This window comes from Pogona vitticeps, chromosome 3 (assembly GCF_051106095.1).
Source record: "Pogona vitticeps strain Pit_001003342236 chromosome 3, PviZW2.1, whole genome shotgun sequence".
Classification (NCBI taxonomy): domain Eukaryota; kingdom Metazoa; phylum Chordata; class Lepidosauria; order Squamata; family Agamidae; genus Pogona; species Pogona vitticeps.
This window is the reverse complement of record NC_135785.1, coordinates 25,929,092-25,947,395: the sequence shown is the minus strand read 5'-3', so window position 1 is coordinate 25,947,395 and position 18,304 is coordinate 25,929,092. Positions and strand designations below refer to the sequence as shown.

Below are 18,304 nucleotides of genomic sequence, written 5' to 3'. Positions count from 1 at the left end.
ATGTGTATACAAAATCTTAGGGATATAATGTATAATAAATATAACTTTATTAATTTCTCAAGGCTTTATGTTTATGAAATAAATCTAGTACTAAGAATCAGATCAATCCAGAAACATGAAATCAATTGTACCCCAAGATAATAAACAGTATGCTCAAGGACTTAGGTTTGCCAAGTGAGATTCTTGAATGCACTTCAAGACAGAATTCTGTAAAATGTATTTGAAAAAAACAACTACAGTACTTTGAAGTGGAATTGCTATTTAAAAAGCATAAATCAAAGTTCCCCTGAAATATACTATATTGAGTAGTCCTTTGGATCCCAGATGTTATAATTAAGTTGTCTAGGTAAAGGTAAAGGTTCCCCTTGACAATTTTTGTCCAGTCGTGTTCGACTCTAGGGGACGGTGCTCATCCCCGTTTCCAAGCCATAGAGCCAGCGTTTGTCCGAAGACAATCTTCCATGGTCACATGGCCAGTGCGACTTAGACACGGAACGCTATTACCTTCCCACCGAAGTGGTCCCTATTTATCTACTTGCATTTGCATGCTTTCGAACCGCTAGGTTGGCGGGAGCTGGGACAAGTGACGGGTACTCACTCCGTCACGTGGATTCGATCTTACGACTGCTTGGTCTTCTGACCCTGCAGCACAGGCTTCTGCTGTTTAGCCCACAGCGCCACCACGTCCCCTAATTAAGTTGTCTATCATGATCTAATTTCTTCTTAGTTTTGTCTTTGTTAGGAATTCTGGATTTAAATTAGCCATTTTACAGAATTTACTATAGAACATCAGACATTGGTTTAAATATACAACCTTTATTTATCTTGGCATACTGCATAAACAATATAATACGGAATTGGAAAATATTAGAAGTCTGACTAAATAATTAATTGTGCATGTTCTGAAACCCAAGCATTCCTTTGTATAAAGACCCCCCCCTTCCCCAAATGTTGCCTAGAGTTAATTAATGAACTTTCCTTGTTAACAGGCCTTCCATTTATGCTGTGGCAAAATAAACATAAATGGAATTACAATAAATACATATTCAAAGCCACCAAGTACCTCTAATGAACTACCTAACATTACCTTGCATTTGCTTCTCTGGCCAAAAAGATTGTTTGAATGCAAGGCAAACAAAAAGTTACTTAAACAATGAATTAAAATGAATAATATTTAATAAAAGCACTAAGGACTTTTAATCCAAGTAAAAAGTTTTGGATGATATACATTTCACTATGTTAGAACAACATGCTGAGTCTCAGTCTCTACAAATGGAAGGGCGGGGGGGGGGTGCATCCTGGCCTCAGTCTTCCTGTAATCTTACAACTTAACTGCCTGCAGAGCAGAACAAAACAAGTGGTTGCATTCAGCCACTAGCAAATTAAAAATCATTACTTGGATTTAATACAGTTTTAGGTCCATGGATTCCATAAAAATATTTCTATTTATTTGGTTTATGGATTTCAGTGATAGGCTGCAAACTTGAAGCTTATTATCTGGACCAGCTTTTAAGGTAATAGGAAAAAATCTGTGATTGAGCCAAATGAAGAGAACTCTATATGGAGCAGCCCTTATTTTAAACACACTACTCCAACTATACTTTCAAATCCATAAATCAACATCCTGTAGATGAAAGATAGTTCCATTAATCTCTCAGTGGTATATCTTCAAAAGATATTCTAGTCTTAAATACAATAGTATTCTATGTAAATCCCAGTACTAGTGTTTAAGTTGTTGATGACTTAAGTTACACACTGCTTAACCGTGACCCACTTTATTCTACATGCTGGGATGAATAGTGTTCTCTCTCTATCTCAGTATTAAAACTTCTGATACTGTGATCCCATTGTCATTTTCTTGGAAAAAAGTCCTATTCTCTTCCATGGAACTTAGAAGTGTGCTTAACATGTGAATTTGCTTCCTTTTCTATGAGACATAAAGCTTAATTATACTCTGAAAAGAGCTTTAGCTGAAAAACTTTACAAAGTAAATCGTATAGATTCACCTGGAATCAAGAATATTCATTTCAGAAAGAAGTGACTTCTTGAAATAACGAACAGAACAGAGACAGAAAATACCTTTGATACTAATATTACAGCACTGCATACCAGCATTGGAAGCATGACACTAGCTTGTCTTACCTTTTGAAGGTATTATATTACGAAAGATGTACAATACATCCAACATACTATATAGTGCCTCTTATCACTTGATATACCTTATACAGTACTGTATATCATTAAGGCACTAAAGAGAAGATTTGTTGACAATAACAATATTTGCAGTATTCACTATATACTAACTAAAGAAGATTCCTGGCATCAGCTGTTACAGTTAAATAATGTATATATGAGAATGTTTCACATGTTCTAAAATGTGACAGCATATATTTTTTATTATCACCTTGCAGGACTTTTTCCCCAAAAGGCACTAAATCTTTTTTGCTTTATCCTTGTCTGGTTCACATACAAACAACACATTTCCAGTTCTTGGAAACTATATATGACTTTTTACATGCAAACCGAATGTACTGACCTGGTACCTACTCTTAATCTTTTGAAAATCCTTTCTTCAGTACTTTAATTATGCCTTCCATCCTTTTTACAACTTGTAACTATTGCTGAATGTCCAGTGAACCACATAGTAATTTAGAAATCCACTAAATTGTAAATCAAAGTGCTTTGAAATAAATGTGCACATTAAAAAAAAACCTAAAGCTTTACTATTATAAAAATATTTCTCTTTGAAACCATTAAAGCTTTTAAGAGTCAGGAAAAAATATAATAGATTGTTTTCTTCCTGTAATTGTACCTGGGGCCAGAAATATAAAAGAATTAACAAAAAAAGTTTTATTCTCTACAGCTTTTTACGATAAAGGCCAGAATTGATGGAAAATTCTTGTTCACTAATGAGATCTGGTTATATTCTTGAGCATGTGCTCCATAGTATGATTGGGTGTGTATTCAAGAATGCCACCAGCACCTTATTACTGTGCAACAATTTCAGCTGCAACTTATATGACTCCCCTTACACAAGCATAAATCACGAATATGATTCTGTGCATCCATTTGATGTTTACAGTAAATTATTTACAGCTATGGAGTTTATAAGTGATGCTTCTATTGTGACTTCTGATTTTTTAAAAAAAATCCTAAGGGAAATTTTGAATAGAGCAAATTATCATTGCTCCACACATTATTTCCTGTCTTTACCTTTCTGTAATGACATTTGGCATAGAAAATGACCATTTTGCAATATGGATATTTCATTCTCTGTATACTTTTTATGGAACAAAGCCATAAGATTTTCACAAGTCTTTTCACAAATTTTGTTGCCATTAACTAGCTCGTCTACATTTCCATGAAGATGGTCTTTCATCCTGCAGCTTTTTGAATCTGGGTCCAAGAAACAACCACCAAGCAAATCCTAAAGCGACACATATTACAGACTCCACATAATAACCATCCAGAGTGATGACACAAGATCCACCTCCCTTTGTACAAAGCTGCAAGAGAAAAGAAAACAATGTGTTTTTTGTTACACAAATGAAATAAATTCAAAATGCATTCAACAATATAACTAAACAATCTGCTTTTGACATGAGCATAGAATTTTTAAAATGTGGATCTTTTGTATTAGCCATCATTCCATTGCTTCCATATGCAACACAACACAGAAGCACTGCAAGAATAGCATCTGATACAGACACTTTTCATAAGTAGTGGAAAGACAGAGGCAAGTACAGAAAGCACAAATTATTTCAACAACAGATGCAATTTAATGCACACATATTGAAAGAATGCAGAAAAGACACTCCTAAAATGTTATTTAAAGCCTTTTACATATAGATGATTAATGTAGAAACCCAGTGTCATTCTATCAAGATGAATGCTAAAACAGAAAACCTTTCCTGTACCAAACTTACCTCTGTAGCAACTGCAGACCCACAGCTGTGCCCTTGAACTCCAATGCACTTCTTCACTGTAAGTGGATCCACAAGCCAAAGAGCTACTGTGGCAGGCCAGTTTCCCCCCAGATTTGACACCGTGTTAAGTAGAGTCATATATGTTCCTCCAATGAGTGGGTCACTAACTTTGGCATTGAAAGCCATTACAGCAACATACATGCTGTACAGTGTAACCTAGGAAAAGACAACCAATAGTACTCATAAAGGATCAAGACAATTACATTGTAGAACATGTATTACTTTAGATCTAGTGAAATATCTGCTGTTTCCAAACCAGCACTCCAAAATGTTCTGATAAACAATATGAAGTTTTCATTTAAAATAACTTCCTTACAAAGGTGCCAAAAGCTGGTGGCTTAGAATGAAGTCTAAATGTGACACACACACACCCCCATTTTGGCTTTAGCTGAAATCTTGTTGCTTAGCGTAGTAAGTCACAGCTAGGGTAAGTCCATTGAATCAATGGAACTCATGGAGGAGTTGATTCACCAAATCCCAACTGATTCAATGGGCCTCTTTTAATTGTGATTTACTATGCTAAGCAACAGGATTTCAGCCAGTATGACGAAAAATAAACAATAATGACTATTATAAAAGTGCTGAAACAAGTCATGGTACTAGGCTTAGGCCAGATTGCAAGGCTAAAGTAACAGCAAACTTAATCTTGAATCACACTTTTACCTTATGACAATGTAAATATCTGAACATCTGACATCACGTTGTCAGATGAGCTTCTTAACTATGGCTGAGTGCCTTTAATACAAGTGTAGTGGTACATAAAGCATCAGTAATCTTTCATGCCAGTCTGAGTTTCCAACCCTGCAACAGTGAAAGTTTTTGGCTGATGCTACGAGAGTTAACATAGACTTGGTTGGTCTCAGCCGGGTACAGAGAGCACCATTAGACAAGTACAAGGTACATCAAATGGCAGTTATCTTTGCAGCTAGCCTATAGAGTATTTGCTATCACATTGTTTGTATTAGATGTGCATGCTTACTATTAGGAGTAGAGATGGGCACTTACAGCAGTTTGGTGCAGTTGGCCAGATCAGGCCCACAGGTGTTGCACAGGTGCCCCAGATTTTGCACCCTGCCTCCTCCTGCAGGTGCCCAAGTAAAGGAAGATAGTAGCACAGGGAAACCCACAGCACTGCTTCTGACAGGTGGCCACGGGAGGAGGTAGAGTGTGCAATCAGAGTTCACAGATCTGAACTGGTGACAAAACCTAAGCACAACTGCTTAATTTTTTGAAACTGTACAAGCAGTTGCAAGATTCCCACCAATGCAGAAGTCATATCCAGCCAGTAGATCTACAAGTGCAGTTGCACAACTAATTGGGTAATCAGACACATGGACAGCTGGGCAAAACTCTCCATGTATTTCTGGAGATATAACTTTATGCCATGCCAAATGCATGGATTTCAGCCAATATATTGTTCATGTGTTTATATGTACATGGATGCATCTGTGAAGCTATTAAAAATAAACTTCCATTTACACATAAAGATACTATGTACATTTTATGTAAGATATTTTAGATATTATCTTATATAAAGATAATATCTTAAAATAATATTTTAAGATAATATATTTTTACAAAAGAATGATAGCCACTTGTTACCTGATGCAAGGCGTAACTCAGCAACAATATGATATAGAAATAGATAGGAAACCCTCCTTCGTATTTTACTTGGGGAGTCCACCAAACCAAGAAAGCAAATTCCAATCCAAACAGTAACCTTTGGTTAAAAGATGAAGGGAAACATTTTGAGTTGATGAACACAATTCTTCCTTTACTGCACCAAGATAAATAGGATTAACCCGAAACATATGACAATAAATAAATTTAGCCTAGAGGTAGATGGGGAAAGGGGTAAGTTATGGTCTATCGGTAAACCACTAGCCAATTTCTAGTGGGCCACCTGCATTTGCAAACTTGAGAAAACTAATTTTGGTGTACCTTGGTTCTGATCAAATCAAGCGCTTATTAAAAGCAAATGCATATTCTAAGAATTATCTAACACCGATTTTTTATGCTTTAAATAAAAATGGATTTTATATATGCATTTTAGTTTGTAAATTTAACAATCGACTGCTGGATTGAAAAAAATTTAATTTTTATAATGGTGTGTTCTTTCTCTTCTTTTTCTTCAGTCCTTCCATTTTCTCCCCTTTTGGCTCTAATTCCCAGAATTCTCCAAGCAGAATTCTGGGGAATATTAGCCCACAAACACACACCTGTAGACCACTTTTCACTCAGCTGGAGCAGGGTTTACCTCTGAGGCTGCATAGCTTTATCTGCAGTCATCATTCTACTACACTCCCAAGAGGCAATGTAGCAGCTTCATTTTTCTTTCACCTTAACAACAGAAGTCAAGGCCAAAAATGGCCCTGCAGGAGGTACGCCCTGCTACTGTAATGAATGACTTGTAGATATTTGTGTGTTTTTGTGGCCTAAAACTCCCAGAATCCTGTCGGGGAAATTCTTGGAGGATTCTGAGAGTTGGAGACAAAAGGAAAAAAAAAAGAAAAAAGAAATGAAAGCACATACCTACTTTTCTTTTAAAAAAAGACAAGCCACAACACACACCTGAAATTATAACACACCCCTACAAATATATCTAAAGACTGGAAGGGAATTACATGTCCATAAAGACTGTACTGCAATGACAGAATCAGCTTCAGTTTTTATGAACCTGCCATTCCCTTCCAGCCTTTATGGACTGTGAATTATGGGATTTAGATTTGTAGGGAGTGTTCTAAATTTAAGTTTAATGACATAGGTAAAGCTATTGATTATGGGGATTAGAACCTGCCTTCAGACTTCAAACTTTCCACCTTCCTCCCAACCTCCTTCCCTTCTTGCATGTACTGTATGTTCTTCAGTTAGAACTGAAGGAACAATAAAAACCATAAGTAACTGCAGAGGGATTCATCTGCAATTGAAGTAAAAGTAAGGAATGAAGAAAAATGCAGTGTCAAGCTAGGGTTTAATTCAATAATTTTACTCCAGTTCAGAATAAATTGCGTAATTAATGCCAGAGTGCAAATCATGACATGCACATAACATTGCTTTTATGGTAAAAAATTAAATCTCCACATTAACAGATTATGCTGCACATCAACAATATTTATTTTATTTATTTATATATTAGATTTCTACCCCGCCCCTCTAGACTGTGTCTACTCACACAACAACCAATATATTCTTACCTAAATGGCATAGCTTTGTAAAATGTATTCAGAGGCTTTGGACCTGCAGTGTATTTGCTGATAATCAGAGGCAGTATGATCTGCAGCGGAACCATTGGAACAGCAAGTAGAGCTAAGTGCTCTTTAGGTACTCCTTCTTCTACCAGTTTGAGTCCTGTTACTGCATCTGCTGCTGAGAATCCAATCTGCAACACAAGACCTTGTTAATTTCCATAGCACTCCTAGTGTGCAAAGCATTTTACAATCTCAATAATCTTCAACTTCGCAAAGTCCTTTTACAAATATAGCATGATTTGGCTTTGGCCATGCATCTATGGGTAAAGTGGAAATAAAAAATAGATCCAAGTCCCCGAGCTATAGCCTAGCCTTGCAAGTAGTATGTATAGAAAAGCTTTGCTTAGCCAAATGTTGCTTGCCCACTTATCTGATCCATGCAATAGTAACAGCATTCAGACTTGATGCCAGGGCATTGTGTGAACTTCATACGAGACCCACAGTTTCCCCCCTCCCCCTGATTTTCATCTGATTCTCTGTGGGCTCACAGTACATTGCTTATAAAGGCCGACTAAGCCAGGATATGAATCCATAAGGCTGGTTTGGAAACCACTGTTCTGAGTAATTATGGCCTGCTATTACATCTGTTCAAGTCATTGATAAGACCTCCATTATGATTCCTACTCTGAATCAAGAAGTGGTTGCATCATGAAAATGGGAATGAAATGATGAAGCTGGAAACTGAAAGCAGGCAAGCAGCTCTAAACCAGGAAGGGGAATCTTCAGCTAGCAAGCATAATTCAGCCCACAGGCAGACCCCATCTAGAGGTCAAATGATCTGTTCCAAATTGCCATCCCTTTGGGTTTCCCCATTCCATGCTCACCCTCCTGACTAGGCACACAGCAAATAGCCGGAGAACCCCTCTGATCTCCCCTCCTTGCATGGCCCTTCCAGTTGGAAAAGCTAGTAGCGCTATGCAGCTACCTCCAGTTTCAGTGCAGGGACGTGGTGGCGCTGTGGGCTAAACCGCAGAAGCCTGTGCTGCAGGGTCAGAAGACCAAGCAGTCGTAAGATGGAATCCACGTGATGGAGTGAGCGCCCGTCGCTTGTCCCAGCTCCCGCCAACCTAGCGGTTCGAAAACATGCAAATGCAAGTACTGTAGATAAATAGGGACCACTTCAGTGGGAAGGTAACAGCGTTCTGTGATTAAGTTGCACTGGCCATGTGACCACGGAAGATTGTCTTTGGACAAAACGCTGGCTCTGTGGCTTGGAAACGGGGATGAGCACCGCCCCCTGGAGTCGAACATGACTGGACAAAAATTGTCAAGGGGAACCTTTACCTTTACCTTTACCAGTTTCAGTAGAGAGCTTTGCCTTCACTGTGTTCTTTCCATGGGGGAAAGAGCAAGAAGAGTGAAGCTTTTCAAACCCAAGCACCGGTGGCAGGAGTGTTCCTGCAGCTACCACTTGGCTCAGAGCCTGCTATGCATTACACATATTCTCCATGACAGAAGAAAAGGCAAGGCAGGAGAAGCTTCAAATCTAAGGGCCAGCTGAACAAGCAATCCTGCAGCAGCTTGGGACACACAATCTGCTTTGGCCCTTCTACATTCTCCCTCATGGGTCAGGCATCCAGAACTGCTTTAAAACTGTAGTACGACTACTGCATCGTTGGAAATTCCAATTACAACATAAATTCTTAGCTAGATTCAACAGAAACTATGGTTTAGTGTGATGTCTTCACTGAGGTAATTTGTTCACCGTAAAGAGTCTGCACAACTGCTTATTCTGAGGAAGCAGCCAACTGGAAAACCATCCTACCCTATGAACTGCAGTGGTGTTGTTGGTATGTTAAACATTTACCAGGATTGCTACTTAGGATTCTGCAGTTTACAAAAGCACTCAAGTACAGCTTGCCTTATTCCTTTATACCCCAACATCAGATTCCTCAGTTATCTGAATCACTCTAACAATTAACAAGGAACCAAAACCTGATTATCATATTGGGGAGGACATACAGAACTTATTGTATACAAACACAGACCAGGCAACAATCCAAAAAGATAGTGTTAGGCCTTGCAAAAAAAATGATAAGCATGGAAAGCTCCAGTTCCAGCCCATTAGATGTATTTCCCTCAAGAATACTCTGTTCTACTTCACCTGCACCCCAGCTTTCCACCCCAGTACTCACTGTTTTATAACGACTGCTCCTTCCAGACATGACATCAAATGATTTTAGGGATAGGACCAGAGGGCATAACAGACACTCACAGCAATGTCTGGAAAACATTGTTGCTAGACATGGGATTTTTTGGAATTAATGGACTATAGCCCCCAGAATTCTGCAGGAATACCGCCACTCAAATTTCTGGGAGCGTTTTTAGCCAACCCCCACCACCACTCATTTCAGATGTCGAGAACCACTTTCAGCTGATAAACAATGGCTTTTCTTGAACATGATAAACCCAGAGGAAGTGGCTGAGCAGGGCAAGCTCTATGTTAATTGCAAAGCATTGTGGGTCTGGTAGTTTCCCTGACTATTATACTCCATATACAGTGCCTCTCAAGAAACTACCAGATCCATAATGTTTGGAGTTCCCAGATAACTTAGCATTGTCTGGCCGCTTGCCTCATGTTCATGATGCTGCACCTGAAAGGAGTGCAGGGTTGTTGTTCTTGTTCTTGTTGTGTTTGTGGGGGGTTGGCTAAAGCTCTCAGAAGTCTGGCTGATGGAATTTTGTGGGTGTTCACATGCACCCCTCCCCTTTATTGTCATCCTTTTGCTCCTACAGAAATATATACCTAAGAAGGCCCATATATTATTTTATCACTGTGTTTCTCAAACTGGGGGTCATGACCGCCAAGGCAGTCGCAAAGTGTTTTCTAGAAGTTGCAGGTCATCTTATATGTGTTGCAGCCATTATTTAATAATTTCCTTCCTTCACCTTTCAGAGTGGGATATTAAAGTTAGAGCATATGTGAAAGAAGCCTCTACTTTCTGAAAAGAGATGACTCTAACTCATTACAAATGCCTTTCTCAGAATTGCAGAAAGGCAGCAGTTTGCCAGCAGCAACAGTGATCTAGGCATAATGATACTGTCTGCATCAAAGTATTTTTCAAATCCAGTACTACAGTGATCATAGCACTTCCATTTGCCAGCATACCTGCTCATAAAATTGGCATGCCTAACAGTAAAAATTGTTTTTAAAAATGGCACAAACGTCACACTAATAATTGCAAATTCTTTACTCACTTTTGCTGTTAAAATCAGAGCACAGAATGTAAGGACTGCTGGCATTTTGACTATTGAGAAAAGGAGCTTGTACGTGTCTGTGATGCCTTTTGTTTCTTCTTTCGGTGGTGTTATTTTCTTATTTTCTTTTTTCAAGAGAGCAATCAAGGTTGTAGTTATTAAGAAAACAGCACCCCAGAAAAACAGGAAATCTGAAAACAGAAGGATTTATTTAGACTCATAATCTTAAGTCATTTCTTCATTTCGAAGTCATTATATGCTAGTAACATAGTATCTACATTAATTCTGTGATTAACTTTGAGCTTTATAAAATCAATAATACCTTACTTAAATAAGAACCTTTGCTTTTTTAAAAGCTTTCCACCTCTTGTAACCTATTCATTTTAGGCTGTGACACACAATCCATTTAGGCTAGACTAGTTCATTCAAATAAACAGGGGCTGTGTCACAGCAAGCAAACAATGCCCTTAATTTTTACAACCCCCCCCAATCTGCCAGACTTAATTTGCAAACTGGACAGACAAATGGACTTAAATCACCATGTGATCAATCAAATTAGCTACTTATTTTATTGCTCTAGTCTACAGAAGATGGCAAAATAAAATAATTACAAACGACCACATAAATGGAAGTACAACAGCTAAAATTTACACATCAAATTAGTACATACAGTATTAGGTATGCATATATGTTGAGTACCTTTAAAAAAAGTTAAGATATTACTTGTAAAACAAATTACTACTACTAAAATGCAGATAAAACTCTTAGGGGTGGCATTAATGGGTTTGGTCAGCTTACAGTCATACTGTCATGTTTAGTTCACAAATTTCTCCCTGTCTGTCAGCCTTTACTGCACAAATAAAGTAGCATTCTTTCCCACATGTTAGTTCATCCTTTGAAGCAAGAAGCCCAATTTTTCTTTCATTTCCCAATGCTTCCTTCATAAGATGAAGAATTTAATGTGCAAGAAACTCAGAACTTATTTGACAGGACACATTGCATATATTCCGTATGGCATAGAATTGTGGGATTTAATAAGGCAACTCTAAAAAAGATCAAAGCATCTGAAATCTAAAATATGGATTTATCCACAACACTGAAAATTTCCTGAATAAAGGTGACTAATTAAAAAGTATTGAAGTGAATGAATAAAGAAAAAAATCACCAAAAATGAAAATAAATGTGCTTTACTGAGTCACATAATGAAAAACAAAAGTACAGAGTGTTATAGCTTATTATTCAATGTAAAATAAATAAGAAAGAAGTATAGATCACCTGAAAAACCTGACAAACTGGTTTGGATGCAACAATGTTATCAGCCAATGTGAAGATAGCCAGGAAGACATCCAACCTCCAGCAGGAGAGAAATGAGAATAAACTATACCAATTTGGGTTGTCTCCAGTATTTGAAAAGTTTCTCTCCGAGAGGGAAGAGATCTATTTTCATACTGCTCTGATTACAGTGGGCTTTTTTCTGATGTAATATAACAACACTTCTACTAGCTGTCTAATGCAGAAGTTGAGGTAGACATACCAGAAGCAGGCTGATCTGGCAGAATAACACAATACTTAAAGGTAATACCATACTTTTGCAGAAGTGCCTCTACAATCTAATCAGGTAATTGCCAAGTTTTTATTAAGAGCAAAATTAGATAAGAGTACAGAGGCTTATATAATATTGCAATTTTTAGAATGACTGGATATTTATATACTCTACATTCTGCCCAGCTATCAAGCACACATAAGGCACTAGTTACCAGAAATATTTGTGACAAGCTGTGTGAAAATAACATTTCTAACAGCTAGCTTCCAACATTCTATCATTCTCAACAAAAGCAAGAAATTGAACTCAAGCAAAGCGATGGCTTCATTCTCAGTGGCTCTAATCTAGTTGAATCTGGAAAAGCCTGTTTCTCATTTGAAATACTAGGATAAACTAAGGGAGGGGAAGTTCCTTAGCATCTATTTTCTAAATGAGTTAATTTCTGTGCACAAAAGGAAGTATTACATTTCTTAATATTTCAAAGCATGTCATCTCATAACCCCTCACACCTGATAGACTGCCCAACAGGAAATTTACAATGACAGGAAAGAAATGTGCTTCTCGGAGACTTGTCAGATCTTTAACTATTTTGCACAAACCTTATGATAACTGTATTACTGTATATGTGTTTTATTCTGCTTCCCATTTCTAGACCATACATTTGAGATGTATTTTGCTTCTTTTATTATCAATATTATAGAATCATAGAATAAATGAGTTTGAAGGCCACACTGAATTGGAGTGAGTTGGAAAGTTACTGAGTCCAATCCCCTGCTCAATGCAAGAATCCAAATCAAAGCAGATCTATCAGATGGATGTTCAATTTTCTCTTGAATACATCCAATATTCGAGCACTCACCGCCTCCAGAGGTAACTGACATTAGCAAACTTAGACAAAATTGTGCTAGCTTAGTTTAGCTTCTTTGGTGAATGCCAATACCGCTATTGGCAGCATTTTTTTACCAAAGCAATCTGTACAAAATATGCAAATGTACTACTTCCATGTGGTATGAGGCAGCACCTGCCAGAACTTTTGTAAAGTAGCTTTACATTTGCACTTAGAGTTATAACACACAACATATTATCTTCCAGATTGTGTATGCTGGCTTTGTATCAAGCAAACATATAAAGGTCAATATGACTCTACATATAGAGATAGATACCACAACTCTGAAAATGAAATACTAGCCATAGTTGTCTTAAACACTGAATAAGAGAGATCTACTCAAAATATACCACCATAGCATGAACACACCACCACTACTTTGTATACTATGAAAGATGAATTTTCAGAGAGAATTTGCCATGTAATCTTGACAGATATAAGGACTTTCCATCAATAGTTGCATCATTATAACCACTTCTATAAATAATACCTGAAAGCGTAACAATTCCTTTGGGCTGAGGTTGAAACCGCAAATACTTGTTGCAGAAAGAAGCCGATTCAAGAGCCAAGAATAATACATTGCCAAGGAAGTAGCCAGCTGTCTGACCCACAGAGTTGCACGTGGAGGCATAGCCCACATTCTCCCGAGATAACATAGTCAATGCCCAGCCATCTACTGCTATATCCTGAGTGGCTGCTAGAAACTCGAACAAGAAGAAGGTCACAGTAAGGGCTACCACATCCGGGCTTTTGCCATCTGCTTCCCCTAGCAACGAGTCCACCTGCATAGACAGGTACATCATAAAAAGTCCTAAGGTATACTGAGTGGGTACAAGCCAAGACTTGCGCCGACCAAAGCTTTTGAAGTACACAGCATCCACCAAGGGGGCCCAAAGGAGCTTCAAGCTGAAAGGCCAGAAGACAAAGCTAAAGAAAGCCTGGTCCTTGTAACTAACATTCTTGCTTTGTAAGATGAGGGGGATGCTGCCGGCAAGCCCTAGAGGAATGCCCTGCAGCACATAAAGAAAGAGAAGTAGCAAGATATTGCCCAGTTCTGCTCGATAGCTGGTGGGGGAACTAACTGGTCTAACCGCAGATTCTTCGAGCAGCGCCTGCCTGTCATCCCCTCCCACTGCCTCAGCGTGGCCATCTTCATACAAGTCCAAGAGCGGAGGGTCACTCTTCATCACATCCAGGGAGTGCTGGTAGCTACCAGGCCGGCGCTGCCGACTACTCTCCTTGCAGGAAATCGTGGGGGACATGTCGCACACGTAATCCAAAGCCGTCGTCCCGGGAAAGGAAAAGGGGATCCGCTTCCCCCGCTGGAATCGTCCTCAAAAGCCCAGGAGAGATCCACGGAGGCGTCCAGCTCTACCCAAAACAGATCACCAAGCGAGGGGCGGTGTGGGAAGGCTGCCAGTTCGGAGCCCTCTCCTACTTCGTTAGGGCTCAACCTGTCCCAGCCAGCGACCTTCTCTCACTCCTAGCATCGAGAAAGGGAAGGACGGGAAGACAACACCGTCGCTGTTCCGACTCCTGGTTCGCTCCCTCCGAGACCGTCCCTGGGCAAGCGAAGGCGGGGCTGAAAAGACGAGAAGGCTGCCCCCGCCCCGCGTCGCTTCTGCCACCGTCGCTCCACCGAGTTTCGGAATCAATCGCGGACCAATTTTATCTGCCCGGCGCGGTCCACTCCTTAAACTCTTCCGGACTCGAAACACAAGCCTACGGGTAAAGGTACCGGCAAAACAGCGAAAGCTCCTAGGAGCCGTGGTCCTTTCTTATTGGCCGAGTAGGAACGACGTCATCAAAGAACCACCTCCGCAGAGAAAGGAAGAGAAGGAAAGGAGGCGGGGCTCACTCTCTTCTAGGGCTAGGTTGCTGAGACAATAAAAGTGTTACCACATTTCCGGTTCCCAATACAGTAACATGAATTACCGAGCACTGCAAAGATAAGAGGGCTGGCTGGGCGCCATAAAGGGGAAGGAATAGAGACCTTATTGTTCATCGTGCTATAGTGCTCTGTATGTGTGATGCCGTTCAAATGGAAGCTTCCAGGATTCCATGCGAGGGATACTGATTGATCTGGCTGGTGCTCCTGTTGAGGGTCTGCTGCCACCACCAGGGATATAGACACGATCACGCCTAAACGTCCTCTCTGTTGCAGAGTTTGACCAGTGCCTTGGTTTAACTAGTAGCTGAGAGCTATGAAGCAGAACAGGAGAAGACTGGAGAGCATTTGAAGGCGGAACCCGACGGAAAATAACTTAAAAGCTGTTAGGATCGCTTCTAACCTTTACCTTTCTAAGATAAAGGCTGTAAAGAAAGCTTGCTTTGCTGTTCGGATAAGCAAAGCTTCCAACCAGCAGGCGGAATTATTCCACATAGTACACAATCTATCCGGATTGGGTCACAGTGATTGGCCTCCCCCTAGTATCTCACCTGACCAATTTGTAGCACTTTTAAAGCTAAAGTGGAGGCCATCTGCCAGGACCTAACCCTCTATTTGAAACCAGTAGATCGAGCCGAGGCATCTTGCCCTGTGAGAATTACTCACTTTCAGCCAGTGGCCTCACTTGAGGTTGACAAGGCACTTGATCACTGCCATGCCACTTCCTCCTCCCTTGACCCTTGCCCGGCCTGGCTAATCAAAGCAGCCAGGCCTGTGACAACCGAATGGGCCATTGCAATAATTAATGGGTCTCTCTAGGAGGGCAGGGTTCCCCTTGCCCTCAAGGAGACTCTCATTAGGCCCATTTCTTCCATTAGGAAGAAATCGAGCTTGGCAGCGGACAATATTGGCAATTATAGGCCTGTCACCGATGTTTCCTTCCTTAGCAAAGTTGTAGAGAGGGTGGTGGCCAATCAGCTTCAGGCTCTCTTGGATAAAACCAATGTCTGGATCTGTTCCAGTCAGGCTTCAGTCTGCATCACGTTACAGAAACAGCATTGCTCGCCCTGCTTGATGACCTATTGAGGGAAGCCGATAGGGGCAAAATGTTGGTTCTCCTTGATATCTCAGCTGCCTTTGATACCATCAACCACAGTATCCTCCCGGGAAAGCCTTCTGAGTTGGGGATCAGTGGCCTGGCTTTTGGCTGGCTCCGATCCTTTTTGGAGGACTGTTCCCAGAGAGTTCAGCTTGGAGAGAGCGTATTGGCCCTATGGCTCCTCAATTGCGGGGTGCCGCAGGGCTCGATCATCTCTCCAATGTTGTTTAATAGCTATACGAGGCCACTGGGAGGGGTCATCCGTGGGTGTGGGGCTTCATGTCATCAGTACACTGATGACATGCAGCTCTACATCTCCTTTTTTCCAACAGCACTGGATGCCGTTGCGTCCCTTGAGTGCTGCCTGGGGGCTGTAACGCAATGGATGCAGGAGAATGGACTGAGGGTGAACACGGACAAGACACAGGTCTTGAGGGTGGGTGCCCCTCTTATCAGTGGTTTGGAAAGCTCCCTCTCTTTTGGGGGGGACAACTCTCACCACAAAGAGTTTGGTCCACAGCTTGGGGGTCCATCTTGACCCGCCCTTACCATGGAGTCCCAGGTAGCGTCTGTGGTCCACACCACCCATCTACATCTTCAGCAGATTGCCCAGCTGCATCCCTATCTTGATGTTGGGGCGTTCACCACTCTGGTCCATGTGCTCGTAATAGCGATATTAGATATGTAATGCGCTCTACATGGGGCTTCCCTTAAGATTGATGCAGAAATTACAAATGGTCCAGAACACAGCTGCCAGATTATTAACTGGGGTGAAAAAATACCATCACATTTCCCCCACCCTAGCAGCCTTACACTGATTGCCCATTTGTTTCTGCATTGACTTCAAGGTGTTAATGCTTATATATAAAGCCCTAAATGGTTTAGGACCTCAATACCTGACAGAGCACCTGCTCCCACCTAGCTCTACTCATATCAGTCAATCTAGCCATGCTGGGTGGCTTGACCCCGAGAGACGCCCAGCAGGAGAGAACTAGAAACCTGGCCTTCTCGGTGATGGCCCCTCACCTCTGGAACATCTTGCCCCTTGAGATTCACCTGGCACCCTCGCTTGGAGTTTTAAGAACAAGCTGAAGACTTGATTCTTCAGGCAGGCCTTCCCCCCTTTCATTTCTTAATTCCCTGTGTCTTACCATCTTGTACTTTGATTATCTCTATGCTGTTTGATATGGTGTGTTTTAAATTTGGTTTTATATTCGGAATGTAAGCTGTCCAGAGTAGATTCATTGAATCTAGATGGGCGGGGTATGCCCAACTAGTCACTGGGCTATGTGTAAACATACCAGTCTTATCATCCCACTCTAATGTCTGAGGAAATGGACTTGATCTACAAAACCTCACATTTAAATAACTATCTTTAAAATGTCACAAAACGTTTGCCTTGTATTTTGTTGTTTTGTTTTTAGATTGTGTCTGATAGGGTAACTCAGTTTATCCATGTAGAAGTAATAAAAGGTAAGTGAGGGTAGGAAAAAAGAAAAAGAAAAAAGTGAATTTGCTATAGAACAAAGAAGCTTCTTAGCTCAGTGAATACTCTTATCTCCCAAGTCCCAATCCAACACAAACCATGACACTACACAACATCTACTGTGTCTTGTCACTTCCCAGGTTACAAATTCCAAGCCCTCCCATGCCCACCCTTAGTATTCTATCCAGCATTTCCCCCATCATCATTCCCCATATTAATATAAAGATTATCTAATTTCTTGTTCTTTCCCACCAACAAAGGAGCTGGTGCCCAGGACAGAGACAGTTCTGAGATAAAGCTGTTTTTTCTTCTTCCTGTTTTTAAAAATTCACAATACTTTTCTGCTTCTCCTGTTCCTGGCATTCTTTGGGATCACTCTAGGAGCTTATAGCTGAAAGCATCACATCATCTGAACGCACCTCTTTTGACTCTCTGCAGATCTCTGCTTTCTCATGCCAGCTCTGGATATCATGAAGGCATGACATAACATCAACAGCAAACCAGCCCTCCACCCCTTGCTCTGTGGGTGGGTGTTTAAATGTATCCTTTTCATCTGCCATTTCTCTACAATACAGTACTTTAAATTTCTCCACACTGCTGAAGAAGTCTCATATAAGAATAATCCATATTCTGTGACACATTGCATTAGTCCATGCAAATTTGGTGGAATGCTTCCAAGACTACTCCAGAGTAAGTGAGTCACAATACACTGCCTTATGCTTCAATACCTATTGCTCGCAATGAGAACAAAATGCCAAAGAAAGCCAGAGCCTGGGAAGATTCCCAACTGTTCCCCAAATGACTGGTTTTACTTTGAATCGCTCATCAGCTCCGTACTGTGTGGGCAGCACTCAGGGGTGCCATGTTGCAAAAGAAATTTAAGTACTGGGGCTGCCCAGTGGCATTAAAGCTAAATCTACACTTGGTACTACAGCCTACGCAGCCAGGAGAACGACGGCTTTTGCTCTGC

At 40.6% G+C, this 18,304-nt stretch overlaps 1 protein-coding gene across 1 annotated transcript; it reads right to left on the bottom strand.

The window, feature by feature from the left end:
• Positions 1 to 796: 796 nt before the first annotated feature.
• SLC33A1 (solute carrier family 33 member 1) lies at positions 797 to 14,484 on the bottom strand. The gene is made up of 6 exons (XM_020781940.3): positions 13,352 to 14,484; positions 10,433 to 10,623; positions 7,181 to 7,365; positions 5,589 to 5,706; positions 3,927 to 4,142; positions 797 to 3,506 (listed from the first exon to the last, which is right to left on the bottom strand). The coding sequence occupies exons 1-6, from the start codon at positions 14,121 to 14,123 to the stop codon at positions 3,339 to 3,341; spliced, it is 1,650 nt and encodes a 549-aa protein (XP_020637599.1). The 5' UTR covers positions 14,124 to 14,484; the 3' UTR covers positions 797 to 3,338.
• Positions 14,485 to 18,304: the final 3,820 nt, after the last annotated feature.